The 21,373-nt window shown below is 32.3% G+C and overlaps 2 protein-coding genes across 2 annotated transcripts; both read right to left on the reverse strand.

Annotated features, from left to right (window-relative positions):
• Positions 1-6,738: 6,738 nt before the first annotated feature.
• On the reverse strand, positions 6,739-7,463 carry LOC120123623 (disease resistance response protein 206-like). Its single transcript, XM_039142470.1, has one exon. It carries the CDS (start codon positions 7,425-7,427, stop codon positions 6,864-6,866), a length of 564 nt encoding a protein of 187 aa, XP_038998401.1. The 5' UTR covers positions 7,428-7,463; the 3' UTR covers positions 6,739-6,863.
• An 8,561-nt stretch (positions 7,464-16,024) lies between these two features.
• LOC120123650 (disease resistance response protein 206-like) lies at positions 16,025-16,677 on the reverse strand. Its single transcript, XM_039142492.1, has one exon. It carries the CDS (start codon positions 16,646-16,648, stop codon positions 16,100-16,102), a length of 549 nt encoding a protein of 182 aa, XP_038998423.1. The 5' UTR covers positions 16,649-16,677; the 3' UTR covers positions 16,025-16,099.
• Between the last annotated feature and the right edge of the window lie 4,696 nt (positions 16,678-21,373).

Genomic DNA, 21,373 nt, shown 5'->3' on the forward strand with positions numbered 1-21,373 from the left:
AAAATATTATTAAATTATTATTATTGTTGTTATTATTATTATTATTATTATTATTATTATTATTATTATTATTATTATTATTATTATTATTATTATTATTAAGTGTGTTTATATTTTTGTGTAGGCCAAATGTGGTCCAATTATAAGCAACCCAACAGACCCAGATCAATAACAGTACCAAGCCTCTCCACCGACGAGTCACTAAGGCTAGTCACCTATGAGCAAGTTGAAACATCATCATCACCATGTCGGCCACTGAACAGTAAAAACAAACAATATCAGCAAAGTCAAAAGCATATCACCTAAATCATACCTAACTTGTCAATATCCTACCAAAAACGAAGAAAACGCAGATGCATCCATGAAGATTAGGTGGAGATATCAACCATAAAATAGGCAGAGGATTATCGGAACAGAGAGAGGAAAAAAAATTATCAGGGGAAGCGAGAGACAAAGAAAAAAACGAGAAATTTTTACCAACGATAGAACGATTGAGGGGTCTTGGTTTTCAACAGAAAAGCAAAGGAGACAAGGAGAATTTTCATTCACCCTTCGAGAATCCAACAGAAAACCATTGTAGTAAGAATCTCACTTTTGTATTCAAAAAAATCAAAAGTAATAGAAATACAATTTGGGTTCAAGGTATTTGTTTTTTTTTTTGGATTGTTTTCATTTTCCCGTTTTCTCTGTGTGCATGTGTGTTTCAAAATAAGAAAAAACAATTAAAAAAGAGAGGAAGGAGATTTTACTTATCGTTGAGTTGTTCTTTGCTGGAGTAGAGAAAGTGTCGGTAAGACCCTTGCATGTTTGTTTTAAGGTCCGATTTGGAGTTAAAGAGGTAGAAAGATTTTAATAGTGTTGAAGGAAATAGTTGGCGGTTCAAGTTGCCCAAAACTGGAAAATCGAAAGGTAAGATGGTTCCATCTCATACATTCGGGATTTGATCGCTATAATTTAAGGAATGAGGTTAGTATTGTTAAACTAAGTCTGAAATTAAACAACAAGTAGTAAAATAATATAAAAAGAAGATGAGTTAGATTGTTTACCTTTTGATCCAGTTTCCTCGTCGAAGCTGTCAATGGGTATGTAGTATTGAGTCACGGTAGTTACGGGTTCTTAGAGGAGGTTCAGTGGAGTAAAGAAGTTAGAGAAAGATGAGGGTCGTTCTAGGTTTAGGGTAGTTTGTAGCCTTCACTGTTCCAAGCAGCCGGTCTTGTTTGTGGTTGTTCTTTGGGGGGTTGATGGTCGAATGAGAAGTAGAAGAGATAGAGAGTTGTTGTTTGAGTCTTCAGGAGTTTTGGATTTTGTTGGTCGGAGTGAAGAGTGATTGTAGTTAAGTGAAGATTTTTCACTGAATTGGTGGCCAGAGATGGTTGTTTCCCTTTGTTAAGTTCTCGACGGCACTGTGAACAAATGAAGAAGAAGAGAGTAACAAAGAAAGGGGGCGAGAAAGGAGAGTATTCTCTCCTTTAATTTAATCCAACCGATTGTGGATTTTAGAAAATAGGAAATAGGGTTATTTTAATAGGGTTGTAAAATAACCCTTAAATGGGTTATAATTAATGCATGAAATGGTGTCACATGGTGGGGTTTAGGTTCAGTGCATATGCCACTAATTTATAATATTTGCTTTAAAACAATCGTTATAAATCAAGTGGCAGACCAACCAAAGTGGATTTGACTACTAATGTCCTTAATTAGACTTTAATCCCACTATCAATCTTAGTCCAAAATATGCATTCTTACTTCCATAAATTTGTCTTAATATTTTGTAAATTAAGTATTTCACTTAATCACATTTATAACATTAAATTTTAAATTAACTCAGGGTCCCCAAACTATTGTAACACTTATATTCTGGTAACTAATGAATTTTCAGTTCATTTTATTTTGAGCTCTTTATTTATTTATATTCCATTTTAGTCCTGAATTTCTTATTAAATATGTTTATGTTTATATTTATACATAGGTCATCGTATTTTAACTTAATCGTGATTAAGCAACTTAGGTTGTTATTGTTTCATTTTAGTAATCTTATTCATGTTGTTTTATATTTTTTTCTATATTTCTATTTTAAGCATGACATTTTACATTTGTTATACTTTTGGTCCAACTTATTTTAGGATTTATTGCTGCTTTAGTACTCATGTTATATAATGTTTACATATTAGCTACTATTTTATGTTTGTCACTTATTATGTCCTTAAAGCTTTTTTGTTTCTCTATTTTGGTTTTTATAAATTTAAATACATATTTTACTATTTGTATTTAGGTTGTAATATTCATTTGTTTTATTTCATTCTTTTTAATTTCCTCTTTTTAAATAATTAATTTGAAGTAAAATAATTAAATTTCAATAAATGGATCATATTTTAACTTGATATTTGATTCAGGATTTCCACCATTACAACAACGTGTAAGTGAAACAATACCAATTTTGGGCGCTGTGGGGGTGCTAATCCTTCCCCACGCGTAACCGACTCCCGAACCCGTTTTAATCAAATCTTTGGTAAACGCAGACCAACTTTTGTCTTAAAAGATGATTTTTCTTAAAATTGTTTTTAAAAGACGTTTTTAGGTATTCGACCTACCTAACCCAAAGGTTGATGGCGACTCTTTTTAATTCTTTTTAATTTATTTCAAATTACTCCAAAATCACCCATTTTCCAAAATTAAAAGTCGTAACTATTTTTAAAACAATTAAACGATTGTCCTCGCCGAAAAATGGTTACGACAATGATATACAATTGAAAGAAAAGTTTGAAGATTGAAATAGAAAGGTTTTAAAAAGAACAAAATTTTAAGCATTTATTTTTAGTGAATGTATCTTAAGTTGATGTGATATTTTTAGCTCGTATCTCGAGACAAATATGGACTATCGATGTTACAAATAGTATCAGTATTATTCTTGCAGTATCAACACTAATGAGTTAAAAAATAGATTTTTACTCGATTAAAATCCGAAATCCTTTGTAAAAAAGTTTGAAAATTATTTCCAGTATATGAGTTGAATTTTTAATAGAGTAAGGAGCAAAAAAGGAGATTTTGACCTTAAAATAATTTCTATATTCGAATGATTGAATAGAATATAATCTTGAAAATTGAATAAAAATAATCTTAAAATTTCTTTAAAAATATTAAATTTAAATATGATAGAATTATTTTTATTTGGGTTAAAATTTAATTATGTCTTAATAATTTAATGAGTCTAATGTAGTTAAAAAATAATTATGTCTTGATTCTGGATGGGTTTGAGCTTAAAATATATACTTAATGTGTATAATATATTTAATAGTTAATAATTTTGGTTAATTTGATTAATTAACCGATTTCAAACTGAATTAACTATTAATTGATTATTAAAAAATATTAATCATTTCTCCACCTAACTAATAGATGGCCGACAGAATTAATCAAACTAATTCAATTTTCTAAGGAAATCGCATTTTGAAAAATTTTATGGCGCAGTTAATAATGATGTTTTTACATTGGTTCAATAATCATGATTATTCGATTCTGTTACCTCTATGTCCAAACCACATAATGATGCTTCCTTTTTATTTGCTTTAGTTGGTGGGAGAGTAACAAAACGTGAATATTAATTATTCCCAGAAGGTGAAACAAAATGAAATTATTATTAATTCAACCACATATTTCTCTTTTAAAACCTTAATCATTAATGATCACTTCCCTACTTTCTCCATTAGGTACAGTGAATCTCCACCTTTTGTAACTCTCCCACCAACCAAACCAAATAAAAAGAGGATCATTATGATGTTTGAAAAAGTTTCATGTTAAATTTATTTTAGGGTAAAGTACACGAATGATCTCAGATTATAGGATGTTACTTTGTTGGGTTCTCCGATTATTAAAAGATATAAAATCTTTCTCCATTAGGTACAGTGAATCTCCACCTTTTGTAACTCTCCCACCAACCAAAAAAGAGGATCATTATGATGTTTGAAAAAGTTTCATGTTAAATTTATTTTAGGGTAAAGTACACGAATGATCTCAGATTATAGGATGTTACTTTGTTGGGTTCTCCGATTATTAAAAGATATAAAATGGTCTCCTGACTATAACGCATTGCTTTCTTGAGTCCTCCGACTATCAGAAGTTACAAAAATAAACACCTGACTATTCATATATTTCAAATTTGTTATTTTATGTCAAAGAAATAGTGGTCTCTGAGCTAAAAGTTAACTTGTTCACTGCGATATGATAAAATCTAATTATACAATTGTTTGAGATGTATTTTGTGGATTGAGTCTCTATTTACGTTATGTCTTCAATCCATTGCTTGAAACATTATGTTGTCAAGTCAATGCTTGAAAGTAAAAGTGGTTCCAATAGACATCATTAAAATAATAATTTTACCATATCCAATTCAGCATGTTAACGTTTAGTTTAAATGTTCATCATTTTTTAATACAGAAAAATATGAGTTTCAAACATATAAATAATCGATGATAATGCGTCGGGTGACCATTTTGTAACTTTCAATAATCATGAGACTCAACAAAATAGTGTTCTATAGTCGATAGACCATTTTTGTAATTTACCTTTTATTTTAAATATTTTTATATAAAATTTATAAAAAAAAATTAAACTTTTGGTTATAATATAACTTCGTTATTGATTCCAATGTCAATACTGTTTTTCATTGAGTAACAAGAATTAAGTCACGAATTCAATTTAATACTAAAAATGATTAAAATATAATATAAAATTAATAAAATGGACATAACATAAATTCACAACCGTGCCTTTTCTCCTCCTCCTCGTCTATAATTCCAGCAGCACAAGAGGCGGATGCAGCCCCCTAAATGGTGTAATTTCAGTATGAGGCCCTTTAAATTTCGAGTTATAAAACTAAAATAATGGAAAAGCTTTTTTTACCCTCAAATGATTAAAATTTAGTCTAATCTTATTAAAAATATGTTTTATAAGCTCAAAAATAATAAAATGATGTCTATTAATTTTGACTCTTAAAATAATTTTATAACTTCGCTCTTAAATACATATCCATAAAAGACAGCCAGGGCATTACGTCGGATGTCGGCCCTAAAATAACTGTTTTACTTGACAATTTGGATAAGTTGGTTAAGTTTGATGGTCCTATACCTTAGACTTCAATCTAAATTGGACCCAAGTTAAAATATGCAACTTCAGCCACAGTGGGGGCAACAGGACCATTTTGATAACTTCTTTAAGTTTGATGGTCCTATACCTTAGAATTCAATCTAAATTATACTCAAGTACATTTGGTTGGTTAGTTAAGTTGTTAGTCATTGTTCACTCATATTCTCTTAGGTTATATATTCTAGACCCACTACAAGTGCTCTCCTTCGTTCTCCTAAAGTCTCATTCCCATCTCTTCTAGATAAGATTAAGATTAGATTTAAAATTTGTTATATATATATATATTAATTAAGAATCCATCAAGTGATTTCAGTGGTAAAAGGAAATGTTATTTTTTCTAGAGGTCATTAATTTGAGCAGATGTGTCTACGGAATATGTATGTGGTCAATTAATTGAGAAATATTTGAACATATACTCCCTTATAATCATCCTATACTATTCAATGTATGTATGTATGTATGTATGTATATGGGATATGATCTTGTTACAGAATGTAAAACTCTGTTAGTTTTACATAAGTTTAGGACTGTTGGATGAGTAAAAATAGATGATTGAGACTAACTGTAGGAAATGAGAATATATTCACTGGAAAAAAACAATAGGTTCATCTCAATCATCTATCTTCACTCATCTAACTGTCATAAATCTGTGTAAAACTAAAGAGTTTTACATTATTTAAGTAGATTATATATATATATATATATATATATAACAATTAGAACACAATAGTTTAACTGAGTTCATTATCTATAAGACCTAAACAAAAAATTCTATTACTTAAATAGAAATTACGAGCACCAAATGTAAATTCACAATCCCGGATATAGAAACACTCATAATCTACTAATAAAAATATTAAAGAACCAAAGACTAAATTCATGTAACCGAAGCATTTTGTACCAAAACCTAAAACAATCACAAATCACACCATAAAAACGCACCGGTAATAAGTTATATACAATATTCTCCTCCTAATCTATTAATTAATTATTTCTAATCATATATTTTGAGACCTATTTTAAGACGGCTCTCCTATTTCGATTTGTTTCATTCGAAAACATAAAGATTCAAAATTTTGACTTTTTTTATTAATCCGAAGTAAATACAAGTCATTATCTGTTCAAATATAACTTTCAACTATTTGACATTAAACGCTCTTAGTGGTTGAACCTGATACCTCAAAGAATAACAACAATTCCTTTATCATTGAGGTCGCTTGATTTATGTCTGAATTACTGACCTTACTTAAGAGATTTAATACTCCATTTCTCTACACCAACTAATTGTTAATTAATAACATTAATCTATAATGTATCAAATATAATACCTTAAAAACATTTCTTTATTTCTTGCTATTGTCACCAACTAAGTAATCTAAAGATTAAATTAGCGGCACGAATAAAGCGATTTTAATAGTTAAGGGATTGTTTTTATGCTTTGATGTTTCGAGTTCGAGTATCGCATATACAATGATATGAAACTTTTTGAACATATACTACCTTGTATTCACTTAAAATTATATAAGGAAAAAAACAAAATTAACGGATCAAAACGCACTTTCCATTTTATCATACAACATATCCATGAGAAAGAAAGAAAAAAATAACCACAATGTTTTCATTGATGAAACTCTTTCATGACACGACAGAAAATTGAAATGACGACATAATTGACAATTGATTATTGAAAAACCAAGCAAGAACAAAATAATAGTAATAGTTTACCAACATTCATACAATTTAATATCTGTTCGAAGACGGAAATATACTTCCCCTTCAAAGGCATCGGTCATCAAAGTAGCCACTCCTCTAGCCATGAAGAAATCTCCAGTTCCACCAATCACTGATATGTCCCTCGTCTTATTCATCAATGGATCCGCCCCGGCAAAGTTTATGCTTCCCTTATGCCGAGTCGAATTGAAAACGAAAGAGAATCCTAGCCAAGCTGTGAAAATATCCTTCTTGTCATAGATGTAAAACCCTTGAGCTCGACCGACCGGGTTCGAATGCAAGTTGTTGTCTAAGGTGATCGGGTCGTCGAACACGACCAAGTCTCCGAAATGGTTCTGCCCTGCCAGAATGGTCCTGTTCCCCCATTGTGGTGAACCTACAATGGCTGAAGTTGCATTCCTTGCATTCATACCATTGTAGATAATGTCATGGAAATAAAACACCATGCTCTTGCATGGCTTTCGGGCTCGGATTTTTCGAGTTCCGGCTGCCGTGGATATCGAGAGGAAGGACAGGATAGTGAGGATCGCTAACAGACTTCTCTTAGCTTCCATTTTTATTTCAGATACGAGAATGGTTTAAAATTGAAGCTTAAGCTGCTTGCTCTATATAAGAGCTCCATATGAACTTAGGGTTTATTAGTTAGGTAAATATGTATCAAAACTTGCGTTAAAGGAATGATTGGATAACTGTGACTCCAACCAAACAAACTACCCCATCCAATAAATTATTCATCATTCTCTTTGGTTAGATGGTCCACTCTTACCCGGGTTTAAAATTCGGACCGGATTAACTTTAAATTTGATCTAATTCGATTTGTTCATAGAAGTCAACAACTCGAAATCGATCATTTTAAAATTTGAAAATGATCCAAACCAAAAATTATATGAACCCAAAATGAATCAATCTCAGTGTAATCCAAGCTTTAAATAACTTGAACTCAACCTGATCCGAAGCAAATATCTGAAATGACCTAAACTCGAGTGTCGAAACTAAATGACAACTCTAAATGAGCTAACACCCGAAATTCAAAATGATAAGAGTGATTAAAATTTCAATAGACCCAAATTTAAAATGATTCAAAAAAATTTAAACTCATATTAACTCGATTCGAAATAAACATTATTTGGCTAATCAATAACTCCTGTACCGAAAGCAATAACTGGAAATTTTTAAAGATTAGATTGATCCAACAACTTATATTAACCCAAATGAAAATTAACCTAACCAGCTCAATTCAAGTATAATTTCAGCTTATGCATTATTGAACTGATCAATTATTAATTTTTGGCAACTTCATATCGAAGTTTAGGACAATCATTCGATGCTGAAAGGGGACTCGTTAACCAAATTTAATGCCTTTTTTGTCTCTGTCAATAAAATAGGTTAAAATATATAAATGGTCACTGAATTATGTTGAAATGATCTTTCTGGTCACCAAAATTTTAAAAGTTACAAAATAGTCATTAAATTTATCGAATTATTATAAATAACCACTGTATGTTATAAAACAATGATATCTTTTATAACTTTAAGGATAAAATATAATAGTTTGATAAGTTGGTGGAAATAGGATATATAGTGGAAGCCAGTTTTCACGTTATGACAGATCGGGCCAAATTGCGATGCATTTCTTCATATTTACGATTCTGTTTCGAAAGGAGAGCTTTCTACATTTGACTTTAAAATTTTGCATTTTAAGATTCCTGGAAAATTAAAAGAAGATTTTCTCGTATTTTATTATTCTTCAAGTATTCATTTTCATTAAATAAATTATATGTAAAGTCTGGTTATAATATTTGTTTTTGTAAGCATGAGTTATAAAATTTTGGTCTTTGAGCTTTTGTGAATCAATTATTCAAATTCTACTTTGTTATAATTCTAAACCAACCAAGTAGCTAGTTTTTTCCATGAATAAATATTAGTTGTTATTTCAACAAAAAATTATAATATTTAACTATAATTTTTTACTCGACATATATTTTAAGGAATAAACAATAATATGTTTTGTAACACACCTTACCCGATCCAGATATAGAACCAAGTAAGAGATGTCGCATCATACAAAGAACCAACATATAACCTCAAATAACTTACTATTCATCATCTCATAACACACATTTTTTTTTCTTATTCTTTCGTACCATATGTTATAATACATATTTCTCTAGTGAAAGTGACACAATTCCATCAATGAAAGTGACACATAGTTCTAGCTGTGAACATGTCACAGAGTTACACCAGTGAAACATAACTTATAATTCCAACAGTGAACTTATGACAGGCTTACACTAGTGAAATCTAACACCTAATTCTAGCAGTGAAGCTTAGGTAAAATTAATAATTAATGTCCATGAAACACATCATAAGGTAAACTAAGTATGCTCATAATAGCTATAATATAACCCTTTTATTTTATTTTAATTTTTTCTTCATCTTCTCATCTTTCAAACCCATAATATAACTCCTTTTTATTTTTCCCTTAAAAAATAGTTATAATCTCTCAAATCTATTGGCTTAGATGTAGTTTTCCAACAAAATCCAATGGTTGTCATCCTTTGCTTGTGCTACTATCCATAATTTCTTTGGGAATATTATTCCAATAAGAGTCTAATTCTTCACTTGTTTCCACTTTAGAGTTGCATAATTCCTTTTAAGCAATTTAATTCTTATTCTCCCACTGATATATTTTTTAATATTAAATCATTTAACCAAGATCCATATTTAATTCTATCATTAACGAAAATCACTACTTTAGTCCTCAACGTAATTTTAAAAAATTATCGGTTTAGCCCTTGAAGAATTTTCTAGGGCGTTACAACTCTCCCCTCCATAAGAAAAATTCATCACCCGAATTTTTTTACATGAGCAAAACAGTTGAGGATGTTGTTGGCGCATAGCTTTCTTAGTTTCCCACGTTGCTTCCTCGACTTTATGGTTCTTCCATAGAATATTCACAAGCGGAATCTACTTATTCCTTAATTCTTTGACCTCATACTCAATGATTCTTACATACTCCTCCTTGTAAGTTAAGTTTGGTTGAATCTCAATTGTCTCTAGAGTTATAACATGTGAAGGATCTAAACGATATCTTCTAATCATAGACACATGAAGAACATTGTGAATCCTAGCCAAGTCTAGGGGTTATGCTATGTGATATGCTATTGACCTGATCCTTGTGAAGATTTTGTAAGGACCGATGAATCGGGTTCTGAGCTTCCCCTTCATTCCGAATCGAAGTATTCTCTTCCACTGCGAGACCTTGAGAAATACTTTCTCTCTAATCTCATGCTAAACATATTTTCTTTTAAAATCAACATAAGACTTATGCCTATTAAAAGCTATCTTAATATTGTCTTGAATGATCTTCACCTTGTCCTTGACATCCCTAACTAGATCAGGACCAATTAGTTGGCGATCACAGAGTTCAAACCAATTTAAGGAGTCCAACACCTTCTACCATTCAAAACCTCGTATGGGGTCATCTTGATGGTTGATTGGTAACTATTTTTGTATGCAAACTCAGCCAAAAGAGTGTACTTTTCCAATGAATTCTCGAACTCTAGCACACAAGCATGTAACATGTCCTCAAGAATTTGGATAACTCTATCAAATTGATCAACTGTTTGAGGGTAAAATGCAGTGTTGAAGTTTAATCCTATCACTAAAGCTCTATACAAAAAACCCCAAAATATTGAAGTGAACTCCAGATCACGATCTAAAATGATAGATATCAGTACACCATGAAACCTCGCAACCTTTCGTATGTATAGCTCTGCGTACCTTTTCATGGAGTAGTTTTAATAAAATTGGATGACTTGGTGAGTCAATCCACCAATACCTATATATGGTATCCTTCTTGTTCACTGATAACGAAATCCCTATCACAATATCCATCATAACTCTTTCCCATTTCCACTTTGGAATAATTATCGGTTGTAACAACCCAAAAGGCACTTGATGCTCAACTTTCACTTGTTGGCACGTCAAACACTTAACAATAAATTCTGTCATGGCTTTTTTCATCGTTGATCACCAAAAATGACTTTTTAAATATTGGTACATTTTTTACCACCTAAATGCATCGTGAATAGACTACAATGAGCCTCTTACAAAATCTCTTGTCTTAAGTCTTCATTGTTGGAAATATAAATCCTCTCTCGATAATATCAACAATCATTCAGTTTGATCTTGAAATATATGTCTTTATTACTTCCAACTTGTATTCTCTTCATTACATATTTTTCATCTATTAGTTAGAGCTCTCTTATCGAATCTACCAAATTAGGCTTCACTTGCAATTTAGCTAACAATGCACCATTATCCTACAAAGACAAGTGTGCATTCGTTGTCCTTAAAGTATAAAAGGTCTTCCGCCTCTGTGCATCAGCACCACATTTGCTCTGTTCCTAATTTAGTCACCATCGACCTTTCTTGCGAGCGATCATCTTTACCTCTCTTAGATGACTAAGACGAAAAGGACCAAAACTTCTCTTTTTAAATTTCCACGATCCTCCATAACTCACTCCCCTTGGACTTTTTCCATGGCTTTAGCGCGGTTAACCACTTCTTGAAATACATTGAAATTCATAGCCACCAGTACTTCATTGGTCTGTGGCATCAAACCTTCAATAAACCAATCAAAATTGGTTTTTTAGTCGGAATCGATTTTGAACTAAACCGAATCATGTGATTAAACTCACACTCACATTCGTAGACCGTCTTACACCCTTGCTTGAGGTTTAAATACTCTTGTTTCATTTCTCGAATAAATAAGTCTTTAATGTATTCGTAGACTGTCGTACTCCCATGTCACATTTTTCAAAGATACGTGTGTAGTAGTATTTATCCACTAAATTCGGGCTTGCTCCTTAAGCAAGGATATCACCCATCTAGTTTCTCTGCATCCCCACGATGAAGCCCATTTAATAGAACTTTGGTGTCATTCAACCCGTAGTCAACAACCAATGGGTCCCCGTCATTGGCCACCTTGAAGTTCATCTCTTTAATGCTTTTGAGTTTTTTAGCAATAGATCGTCGGGGAGCAGGCCCAACCATATGGGGGTTAAATCGAATTAAGATAGCATCCAAGGTTTAAAAGAATACTCTTCGGCCTTACACAGGTACCGCAAGAGGAACTGGTGTATTTAATGGATCATGGTTGGGAGTGGTTGTTGGACAACTCATTACTCGCACCATGGGCCTCACTATGGCCCATTTGGTCTATCCTTTGTTCTGAATCATTAATTGCATTAAGAGGTTGAATCAAGGCTCATATGCAATACTCCACATTTGAGATATCTTAGTGACGTGTATACTTGAGACTCGTAACATACACCATTTAGTCATAGAATCGGCTAAACTTGTAGTTTTTGTACCACTAAATGTAACATCCTTATCAAATCCAGAAATATAGCCTAATAAGAGATGTCACATCATACATATAAACGACATATAGCCTCAAATAACTTACTATTCATCATCTCATAATACATTTTTTCATATTCTTTTATAACATATGTCATAATACATATTTACTCTAGTAAAAGTAACACAAAATTTTATCAATGAAAGTAACACATAATTCTAATGGTGAACTTATCACATACTTACAGTAGTGAAATATAACATATAATTCCTTCAGTTAACTTATGACAGTCTTACACTAGTAAAATCTAACACCAAATTTTAGCAGTGAAACTTAACATAGACTTATACTGGTGAAATTAACATATAGACTTACACCGGTGAAATGAACACCTAACTCCAGTTGTGAAACTTACCATAGATTACATCGGTGAAATTAACAGTTAATTTTAGCAGTGAAACTTAATTAAACCTACACCGGTGAAATTAGCACTTAATTCCAACATTGAAACTTAACATAAACTTACACCATTTAAATTAACACTTAATTCCAGCAGTGAACTTAACATAAACTTACACAAGTGAAACTAACGCTTAATTCCAATAGTGTAACTTAACATAGACTTACACCGTTGAAATTAACACTTAATATGTTCATGAAACACTTCATAAGTTAAACTAACCAACTATACCGAGTACCTAGAATTCACCATATATATGTCACTATTAAAATATCAAAATACAAAAGTAAATCCATTACCATGATTGCTTGCAGTGGCCCTTGCTCAGTGATGCAACAATTGGCTAACTATGATTATTTCGAAGTACCTACATGTGGAAACAACACAGCTAAGAAATCATCTTAGAGAGACAATAAGAAAGTAAAAAATTTCATTACTGAAAATACTTTGAAATTAATTTGATCAACCCAAAAAAAATAGATATAAATCAAATATGTTTGAGAACATATTTTGGAAGTTTTAAATACTTTAAAAATATTTCATAACATCTTAAATAAAAATTTCACAAAATGACTTAAGAAAAAAATATGAAAAAATTATCTTAAATTTTTTTATATCAAAATCTTATAAAATAAAAAATCACACATAATAAAAAATTGTAAAAAAAAATAAATCCAAAGAAAACTAACAAAAATCATGAAAATAATATTTCTTTTACCATTTGATGATATTATACCACACGGCTGTGTCATTATGTTTGTTAATTAATAGTTAAAATTAATCAACTAACAAAAATCAATAAAAGAAGGAACCAGCTTAATTTTTTTTTCTATATTCTTTGATTTTTTGCTAAGGACTTCTTAAACACTTTAACCTAAAAATGAAAATTTAAATTTAAAAATATATTCTTTAACATTGTTGCTTTTCAATCTTTATAATAAACTTTCAACAAATAACCAAAAAAAAAAACTTCTGTTGTAAATTGGAACTGGTTTTTTTCAAATAAATGAGAAGTTGTTAATAATATTAAATGATACATCAACGAACAGGGATGGACCGAGGTGGACGGGACAGTCGCTCTCATTAAAAATATAAAATTATCTTATATTTTAGATTTTTTTATATATTTTCGATTAGAAATATGTTTTTTCATATAATTTTATAAGTTCAAATTCGTCTCGTATAAAATTTTAAAAATTTAAATCCGTCCCCTAATATAAAATTTTACATTCGTCTAAAAGAAATAAACTTTAGTTCATCTACTTTTAAGTATTTCAGTCAACTCGAACGAAATTTCGAAGTAATTTAAATATGAACTGTGTTAGAAAGTTGTAAATTCTACGCATTCTATCATTGAAATTTCCGATCCTCGTGCGGTTGTGCCCATCAATTCATCTCAAACACCCAAAAAAGTATGCTAACTATTTTTGTCCTTTTAATGACTTGACTTAAGCGGAGTGATAACTTAAATGTAGGAAAAACTACAAGTTTAGTATCCCAATATTATTTTTGTTTAATTTTGATCATTCAACTATTACTTTAGAACATATACGAACACTAGATTTGAACCCGACAGGTTTCGACTTGACTCGACCTAGTCGGGTCAGAATTTTTTTAAAAATAATTGGGTTCTGATTGGGTCGAATTCAAATTTAGGGTGAAAATACTCGACTCCACACAAAAAAAAAATTACATTATATATGCAGGGATAGTTGCAATAATAATCCTCTATATATATATTTCAATTAGATCTAAACAAATCGGGTTGGGTGAAGTCACCCTTAAACTCGGGTCGATCAGGTTTTGGGTGGAGTGTATATATTTTCGGATCAGGTCGGTTTACTGAAAACCCGACCCAACCGACTCATGCCCATCCCTAGATACTACCACTTACAAGCACCTTAGATTAATTTTAAAAAAAACATTTATATTTTCAAAATCATTCCTAATGTTTAATTTTGATTTCATTTTGATCACTCATTGTTAAAAAATTAACAATGATATTAATGTGTCACCATAAAATTATTTCACGTCATCATTACAATAATTAAAATAATGTGACGTTACCATAAGTTTAAAACTTGGACATTTACATGTAATGCCAAAGACCAAGACCATGGCCAATAAATTCTCAACCTATCGTTCTCTTATTTTTTTGGTCCAGACTCCATAATTAAAGTTATCAATTTTTTAAAATAAAAATTATTTGAGAAGAGATAATGAATGTGTGGCCTCAAAAATAAGTATTTAATTTTTTTTATATTTTAATATCTTAAGCAGATGATATTTTAATTAAAACGAATTATTATAATAAATTGTGTTTAATATCTAACATATATGATATTTATTAAAAATAAATTATTATTGTAATTTATACAAAATATAAAAATGGTTGTCCCCTGTTCCCATATGTAATGGGGTAAGGGGGAGAGGTAAGATAGTAGGCTGCCCCCAACACTAGATTTAGAGCAGCTTTCGTAAAAGACCTCCGAATTATGAAATGCCCTCCGTGGGACTCGATCCCACGACCTCAAGGTTAAAAACCTTGTGCTCTACCAACTGAGCTGGATAGTCATCTCACTTATACAAAATATAAAATTATTTGAAATAGATAAGAAGACAACTTACAAAATTATGTATCATATAAAATAAATGTTGTCCTTTGTTCACATGTGTAATGAGGTAAGGAGAGGTAAGATAGTAGGTTGCCCCCTACACCAGGTTAAGAGCAGCTTCCGTAGAAAATCTCCGAATTATGAAATGTCCTCCGTGGGACTCCCACTCGATCCCACGACCTCAAAGTTAAGAACCTTGTGCTCAACCAACTGAGCTGGATGGTCCATGATATCTCATTTATATTACGAAGACCACAACAATAAAAGTAGTTCAACAAACTATCATCTATATAAAATACTTAAATGTAAAATGATGTGAATTTTGATTGATTTAGTTATATTGGTGTGATTGAGGACGGGTTTAAATTAAATTTACAAGTTAATTAATTAATTAATTAAAAACATTACAATAACTCTCAATTAAAGCACGTTGCATTTGAATTCATCAAGTGAGTTCAGTGGTTTAGAGGAGTGTTGTTCTCCTTAGAAGTCTTGGGTTTGAGTATTTACATTTCTAGGTATTCATTATCAAAGATTAAGAAAGATTCCAAATAGATATTATATCGTAAACAATCAAATTATTTGGAAAAAAAAAAGCACACATACGTTGCATTCTTAAAAAAAAACTTAAGTTTAAGCTTTGCAAAGGATACAGAAGTAAAAACCCCATACATAAACATAAAACCAACATGAATAATAGGGATTGATTCAAAGCACAAACTCACTCGATTTATTCACTTCATTATCCTTTCCACACCCCCCCTTTAAATTTTCTTTTTTTTTTCACCAGCATTCATAGAACTTGATATCAACTCTGAGCCTGAAATACACTTCGCCTTCAAAAGAGTCAGTCATCAAAGTGGCAACACCTCTATGCATGAAAAAGTCACCAGTGCCACCCACCACAGATATATCCCTAGTCTTATTCATCAACGGATCAGCACCCACGAAATTAATGCTGCCTTGGTAGTCACTGCTGTTAAAAACAAAAGAAAATCCTAACCAAGCAGTGTACGTGTTTTTGGTATCATAAAGGTACATGCCTTGAGCCCTACCAACAGGCTTTGAATGAAGGTTGTTGTCTAAGGTAATGGGGTCGTCAAAAACTGCTATATTCCCGAAATGGAACTGACCTGCAAGGATCGTCAAGTTTGCTCCTTGGGGTGCTGCAACAATGGCGGATGTCGCGTTCTCTTTGTTCTTTCCATTGTAAATAATGTCGTGGAAGTATAGGACCAGTTGTTTGCATGGCTTGTATTGCTTGTTTTTGGATGAAGATACGACGAGAAGCATGAAAAATGGAAGCAAAATACAAGTTTTTAATGCCATCATTGCCTTCTGTATTAGGAAAAGGAAGATGTGAAGAGATTGTGAGGTGGTTCCTCCTATTGTGTTTCGTCCCCTTTATATAGAGCTTGGTTTGATGACTTTTTAGAAGTGGAAGTGGTTCGTATGGAAATATGATTCTATCGCCCATTTATTTAGACTTTTCTGCTCGAGCTTCTTTGTCTCTCTCGACTACCTACTACTGTCAGTAGGTATAGCTGCACCCTCGCAATTAGGGAAACAGTAAGCGTCATATACTAAGTCAAATATATATATATATAATATACTGTTAAGACCAACTTATCATAGATCTGATAAGAAAAGTCAAAGATTCAAATAGCATGATGTAATTGAGTTAAGAAAATTATCCTCATAATGAATTTATGTAATATTTGATATGAATTAATTAATTAATTTATTAAATACGAGTGTAGTTTACTAAATTTGTTACTACCTGCAAACTTATAGTCTCGCGACTCCTACTCACGCATCAACCATCATTACCATGCAAACAACAGCGCATTAACCATCTTTTATTCATGCAAATACACCTTGTGTGCAACCGTCAGCAACCACGTGTCGATATGCGCAACATGCTAACTTAACCTATCACCCCCAAGGCGGCCAATTAAAGCCAATAACATTATGACTTTAAACAATCAATCAACATTAATAACGTTACCTTCTGAGACAACCAATCAGAACCAATCATATGATAACTAATGAATCAAAGTTAAAACCAAGATACTACAAATAGCCATACAATAGAGATCAAAAAGGACCATGACTCCAATAGTAGTCTGACCACCTACTACAACAGTTGGCTACTTTACAAAACAACAAAATTATATAGTATAATTTTTGTGTTTATATAAATAAATAAATTTTAAATTTTTGTGAATTGTTTATATATTGGATAAATTCATGTATTACCCAAAGAAAGCAATCACCTGCTACAAGAAACAAAGAAACAATAAATCAAGATCAGCTAAAAAAAACTACAGGATGACCCAACTGCTATAAAGCCTAACATTCACTCTGTCATTTTTGTTTATGCTCATACTTCTTAACCTAACCTGCACCACAAACTTAACCCCAAGCAATTTTAAGAATAATAGTAAGAAGGAATTTTCCCTTAAGAAACCGTACAATCCATGCCAGCATCTCATCCCATGCTTTAGCAACCCAACCCATAGCACACAGACTTATTATACCTTTGATAACTCCGTAAAAAGACTATATTTTAGGTCTTTTTACTTAAGTTATTGATTGTCTAAAAGTCATTGACATAATATTTTAGCTGCATATAGTTGCATTTAGGACATATTTGCATGTGGTAGATAAATTTTACCAGGCAAAATTTATTTGACTAAACTGATGCTGCTGAGAAGAAAGGTTGTTTGTTTGATGTGATGATGCAGGAAATGACTAAGGAATAATTTATTTACCGAGACAAATTAATTTGCTAGTGCCAGTGGAACCGAAGATGATGACAGTGAGGAACAAATTTTCTTACCAAGGCGAGTTTTATCTCGTCAGTCTAACATAGTACGAGACAAAATTGCTGACGTCACATGACCAATTGTCCAATGCACCTTACGTGAACTCCTGGCCTTGCTAAGAATATACCCTTAAAATGAGGCTTGGAGAAAGGCGACTGCAGCACATCCTTTTTCCATCGTCCCCCACCCAACCGTTCTTGGTGCCCTCCATAGCCAGGCTTCACTGGAGCAGCGGTCAGGCCATCAAGAGAGGCTGGCCGCTGGAGCAGTCATGGTGGTGATCTGATGTCACGACAGAGCTATGTTTTGGAGTTTTTCTTCCTCTTGTTCTTCATTTTTATTTTTCTTAACAACTTTTATTTGTTTTTCTTTGCATATTTTTGTTTCCTCGACCAAACTTTTCTGCTCACTTCACTTTACAATTTTTCTTGCCTCGACGATACTTTCCCACCTGCTCATATCATTTGATACTACTCGTTTTTCTTTTGTTAATATCATTAGACAAGAATCTTAGGACTAGTTAGTGACACCTAGTTCTAGCTATAGCAATCATAAAAAATTCCCACCAATCCCTGTGGAGACGATAACTCACTTACTACTATATTACTTGCATCGATTGTATATACTAGCACATATATATGTGCCACAACACACACTTATTCACGCGATCAAGTTTTTGGCGTGTGTTGTGCTTCACACTTAGTTAATTGCATTGATAATGACTCGTAGAAATATTTTTGTCATGGAATGAGTTATGGTTAAGATAGTTTCTTGGAATGAATTAAGGATGTCCGATGATGAAAGAATTTTTTTATTGCATATGCCAGAATTATTGTAGATGACTGTTTAGAAGGATAGAACCAACCTTAGGACTTGATTCTTTGTGATCATGTTAACACGATTGTATGTTTTCTATACTTAAGGTTAGGATAGAACTTTTGCGAGTTGTGGTATAAACTGATTGAAAAGATTAAGTTGAACTCCTTATCCTTTTGAATTTTGTTGAATTGTAAATAAATTTCTCGGTATAACTATAGCCTTGGCACATGAGTGAATGAAAATAGTCACGGGATGACTCTATTTGACTAGCTCGGGGGTAGAAGGTATGCTCCCTTTCACCTAGAGTGTGGGATGGTAGGTGTGATGAGCTGACTCCCCTTGAAGTAGTGTTGAAAAAAATTGGAGTTACATGTTTAATAAACATGAGTGAAAATGTGCTTAATGAATAATTTGATGCCTTGGAAAAACAAATGAACCTAGAAATTTTCTAAATTCGTTAAGCATAGACTAGATACAATCACACACATACACTAATAAAGGATCTTGATCTATGAAAAAGGTGTTTGACTTTTGATTCAGTCTAGCATGTTGAGGCCAAACTTGTTGCTGAGGGTTGTAATTTTAAACCACTTGATTGTCTTAATTTATACGTTGCCTTGACACTTTATGTTTCTATTGCTCATTATCCATTGCTTGAGGACAAACAATAGCTTAAGTTTAGGGGTATGATAACTCCGTAAAAATACTATAATTTAGGTCTTTTTACTTAAGTTATTGATTGTCTAAAAGCCATTGACATAGCATTTTAGCTGCATATAGTTGTATTTAGGACATATTTACATGTGGTAGATAAGTTTTGCTGAGGCAAAGTTTATTTGACTAAACTGGTGCTGCTGAGGAGAAGGGTTGTTTATTGGAAATGATGATGTAGGAATTGATTGGGGAAAATTTTATTTGCTGAGAAAAAATAATTTGCTATGGCTTGTGGAATAGAAGACGATGACAGTGAGGAACAAATTTTCTTGCCAAGGCGAGTTTTATCTCGACAGTCTGACACAGTACGAGACAAAATTACTGACGTCACATGGATAACTATCCAATGTACCTCACGTGAACTACTGCCAGCTGCCATTTTATTCACACAAAGGGTATGAAACCAAGGGTATTTAGGGAATTTACAAGGGCACTAAACCCTAGAAATTCCCACTATAAATATCACATTATACCTCTTAAAAGGGGGAGAGAGAATATACACTGAAAAGGAGGCTTGGAGAAAGGAGACAGGTGCACATCCCTTTTCCATCATCCCCCACTCAACCGTCCTTGGTGACCTCCATAGCCACGCTTCACTAGAGCAGCGATCAAGCCCTCGAGAGAGGCTGGCCGCTGGAGTAGTCATGGTGGTGGTCTAATGTAACGACAGAGCTCTGTTTGGGAGTTTTTCTTCCTATTGTTATTCATTTTCATATTATTTAAGGGCTTGTAATTAAAGATTATTTTTGGGATGATGTTTACCACACCATAAACTATTTTATTTGGTGTTGAAGATGTTTAGAGGATACATTATTTGATGTTAAATGATGATTAAGTATGCTTTTGTTGAATGTTGTTTTGTTCACTGTTTTAAACTTTTCCTTTGACCCTGTAAGAGCTTTTGAGAGATTGCCAGGTGCCATGACAAAACATTCCTAATCTTTGTAAGAGCTTTAGAGAGATTGCCATTTTTTTAGGAGTTGATACATAATATTAGAAAGAGTTAGGTTAGATCCATGTAAACAAGGGGACTAATCCGGGATGGTGAGGTTCTAATCTTTCTTAGAGATAAAGAGAGGGTTTCATTCGACTAAGAAGGGTGAATGCTTGAGTAGATAGGCTAGAGATACATCTTACGCTGAGGGGTATCACCGCAGCAACAATTTGACAAACCAAGGGCTGTAGTTAACGCTAGGTAGTATTGTCGTCGAAAAAGTTCTACGAACACTCTAGTAAATCCTGTCAGGCAGTATAAGCATAACATACTAAATCATCCTAGACATAGAATAATTTTCTCGCCTTAGAAAAACCAACCCAAGTGCTCCGTTGGAAGTCTAATTGTGTGAGGCTTTTTCAGAATATATTGAACTCAAACATTTTTATTTGCCTTGACAACTTTTATTTGTTTTCCTTTGCATATTTTTATTGCCTCGGCCAAACTTTTCTGCTCACTTCACTTTACAACTTTTCTTGCTCGACAATACTTTCTCATCTGTTCATATCATTTGATACTAATCGTTTTTCTATTGTTAATATCATTAGACAAGAATCTTAGGACTAGTTAGTGACACCTAGTTATAGCTGTAGCAATCATAAAAAATTCCCACTAATCCCCATGGAGACGATAACTCACTTACTACTATATTACTTGCATCGATTGTATATAATTACATAGATTTGCGTGCCACAACACACA

The sequence above is a fragment of the Hibiscus syriacus genome, unplaced genomic scaffold (assembly GCF_006381635.1).
Source record: "Hibiscus syriacus cultivar Baekdansim isolate YM2019G1 unplaced genomic scaffold, ASM638163v2 tig00110402_pilon, whole genome shotgun sequence".
NCBI lineage: Eukaryota > Viridiplantae > Streptophyta > Magnoliopsida > Malvales > Malvaceae > Hibiscus > Hibiscus syriacus.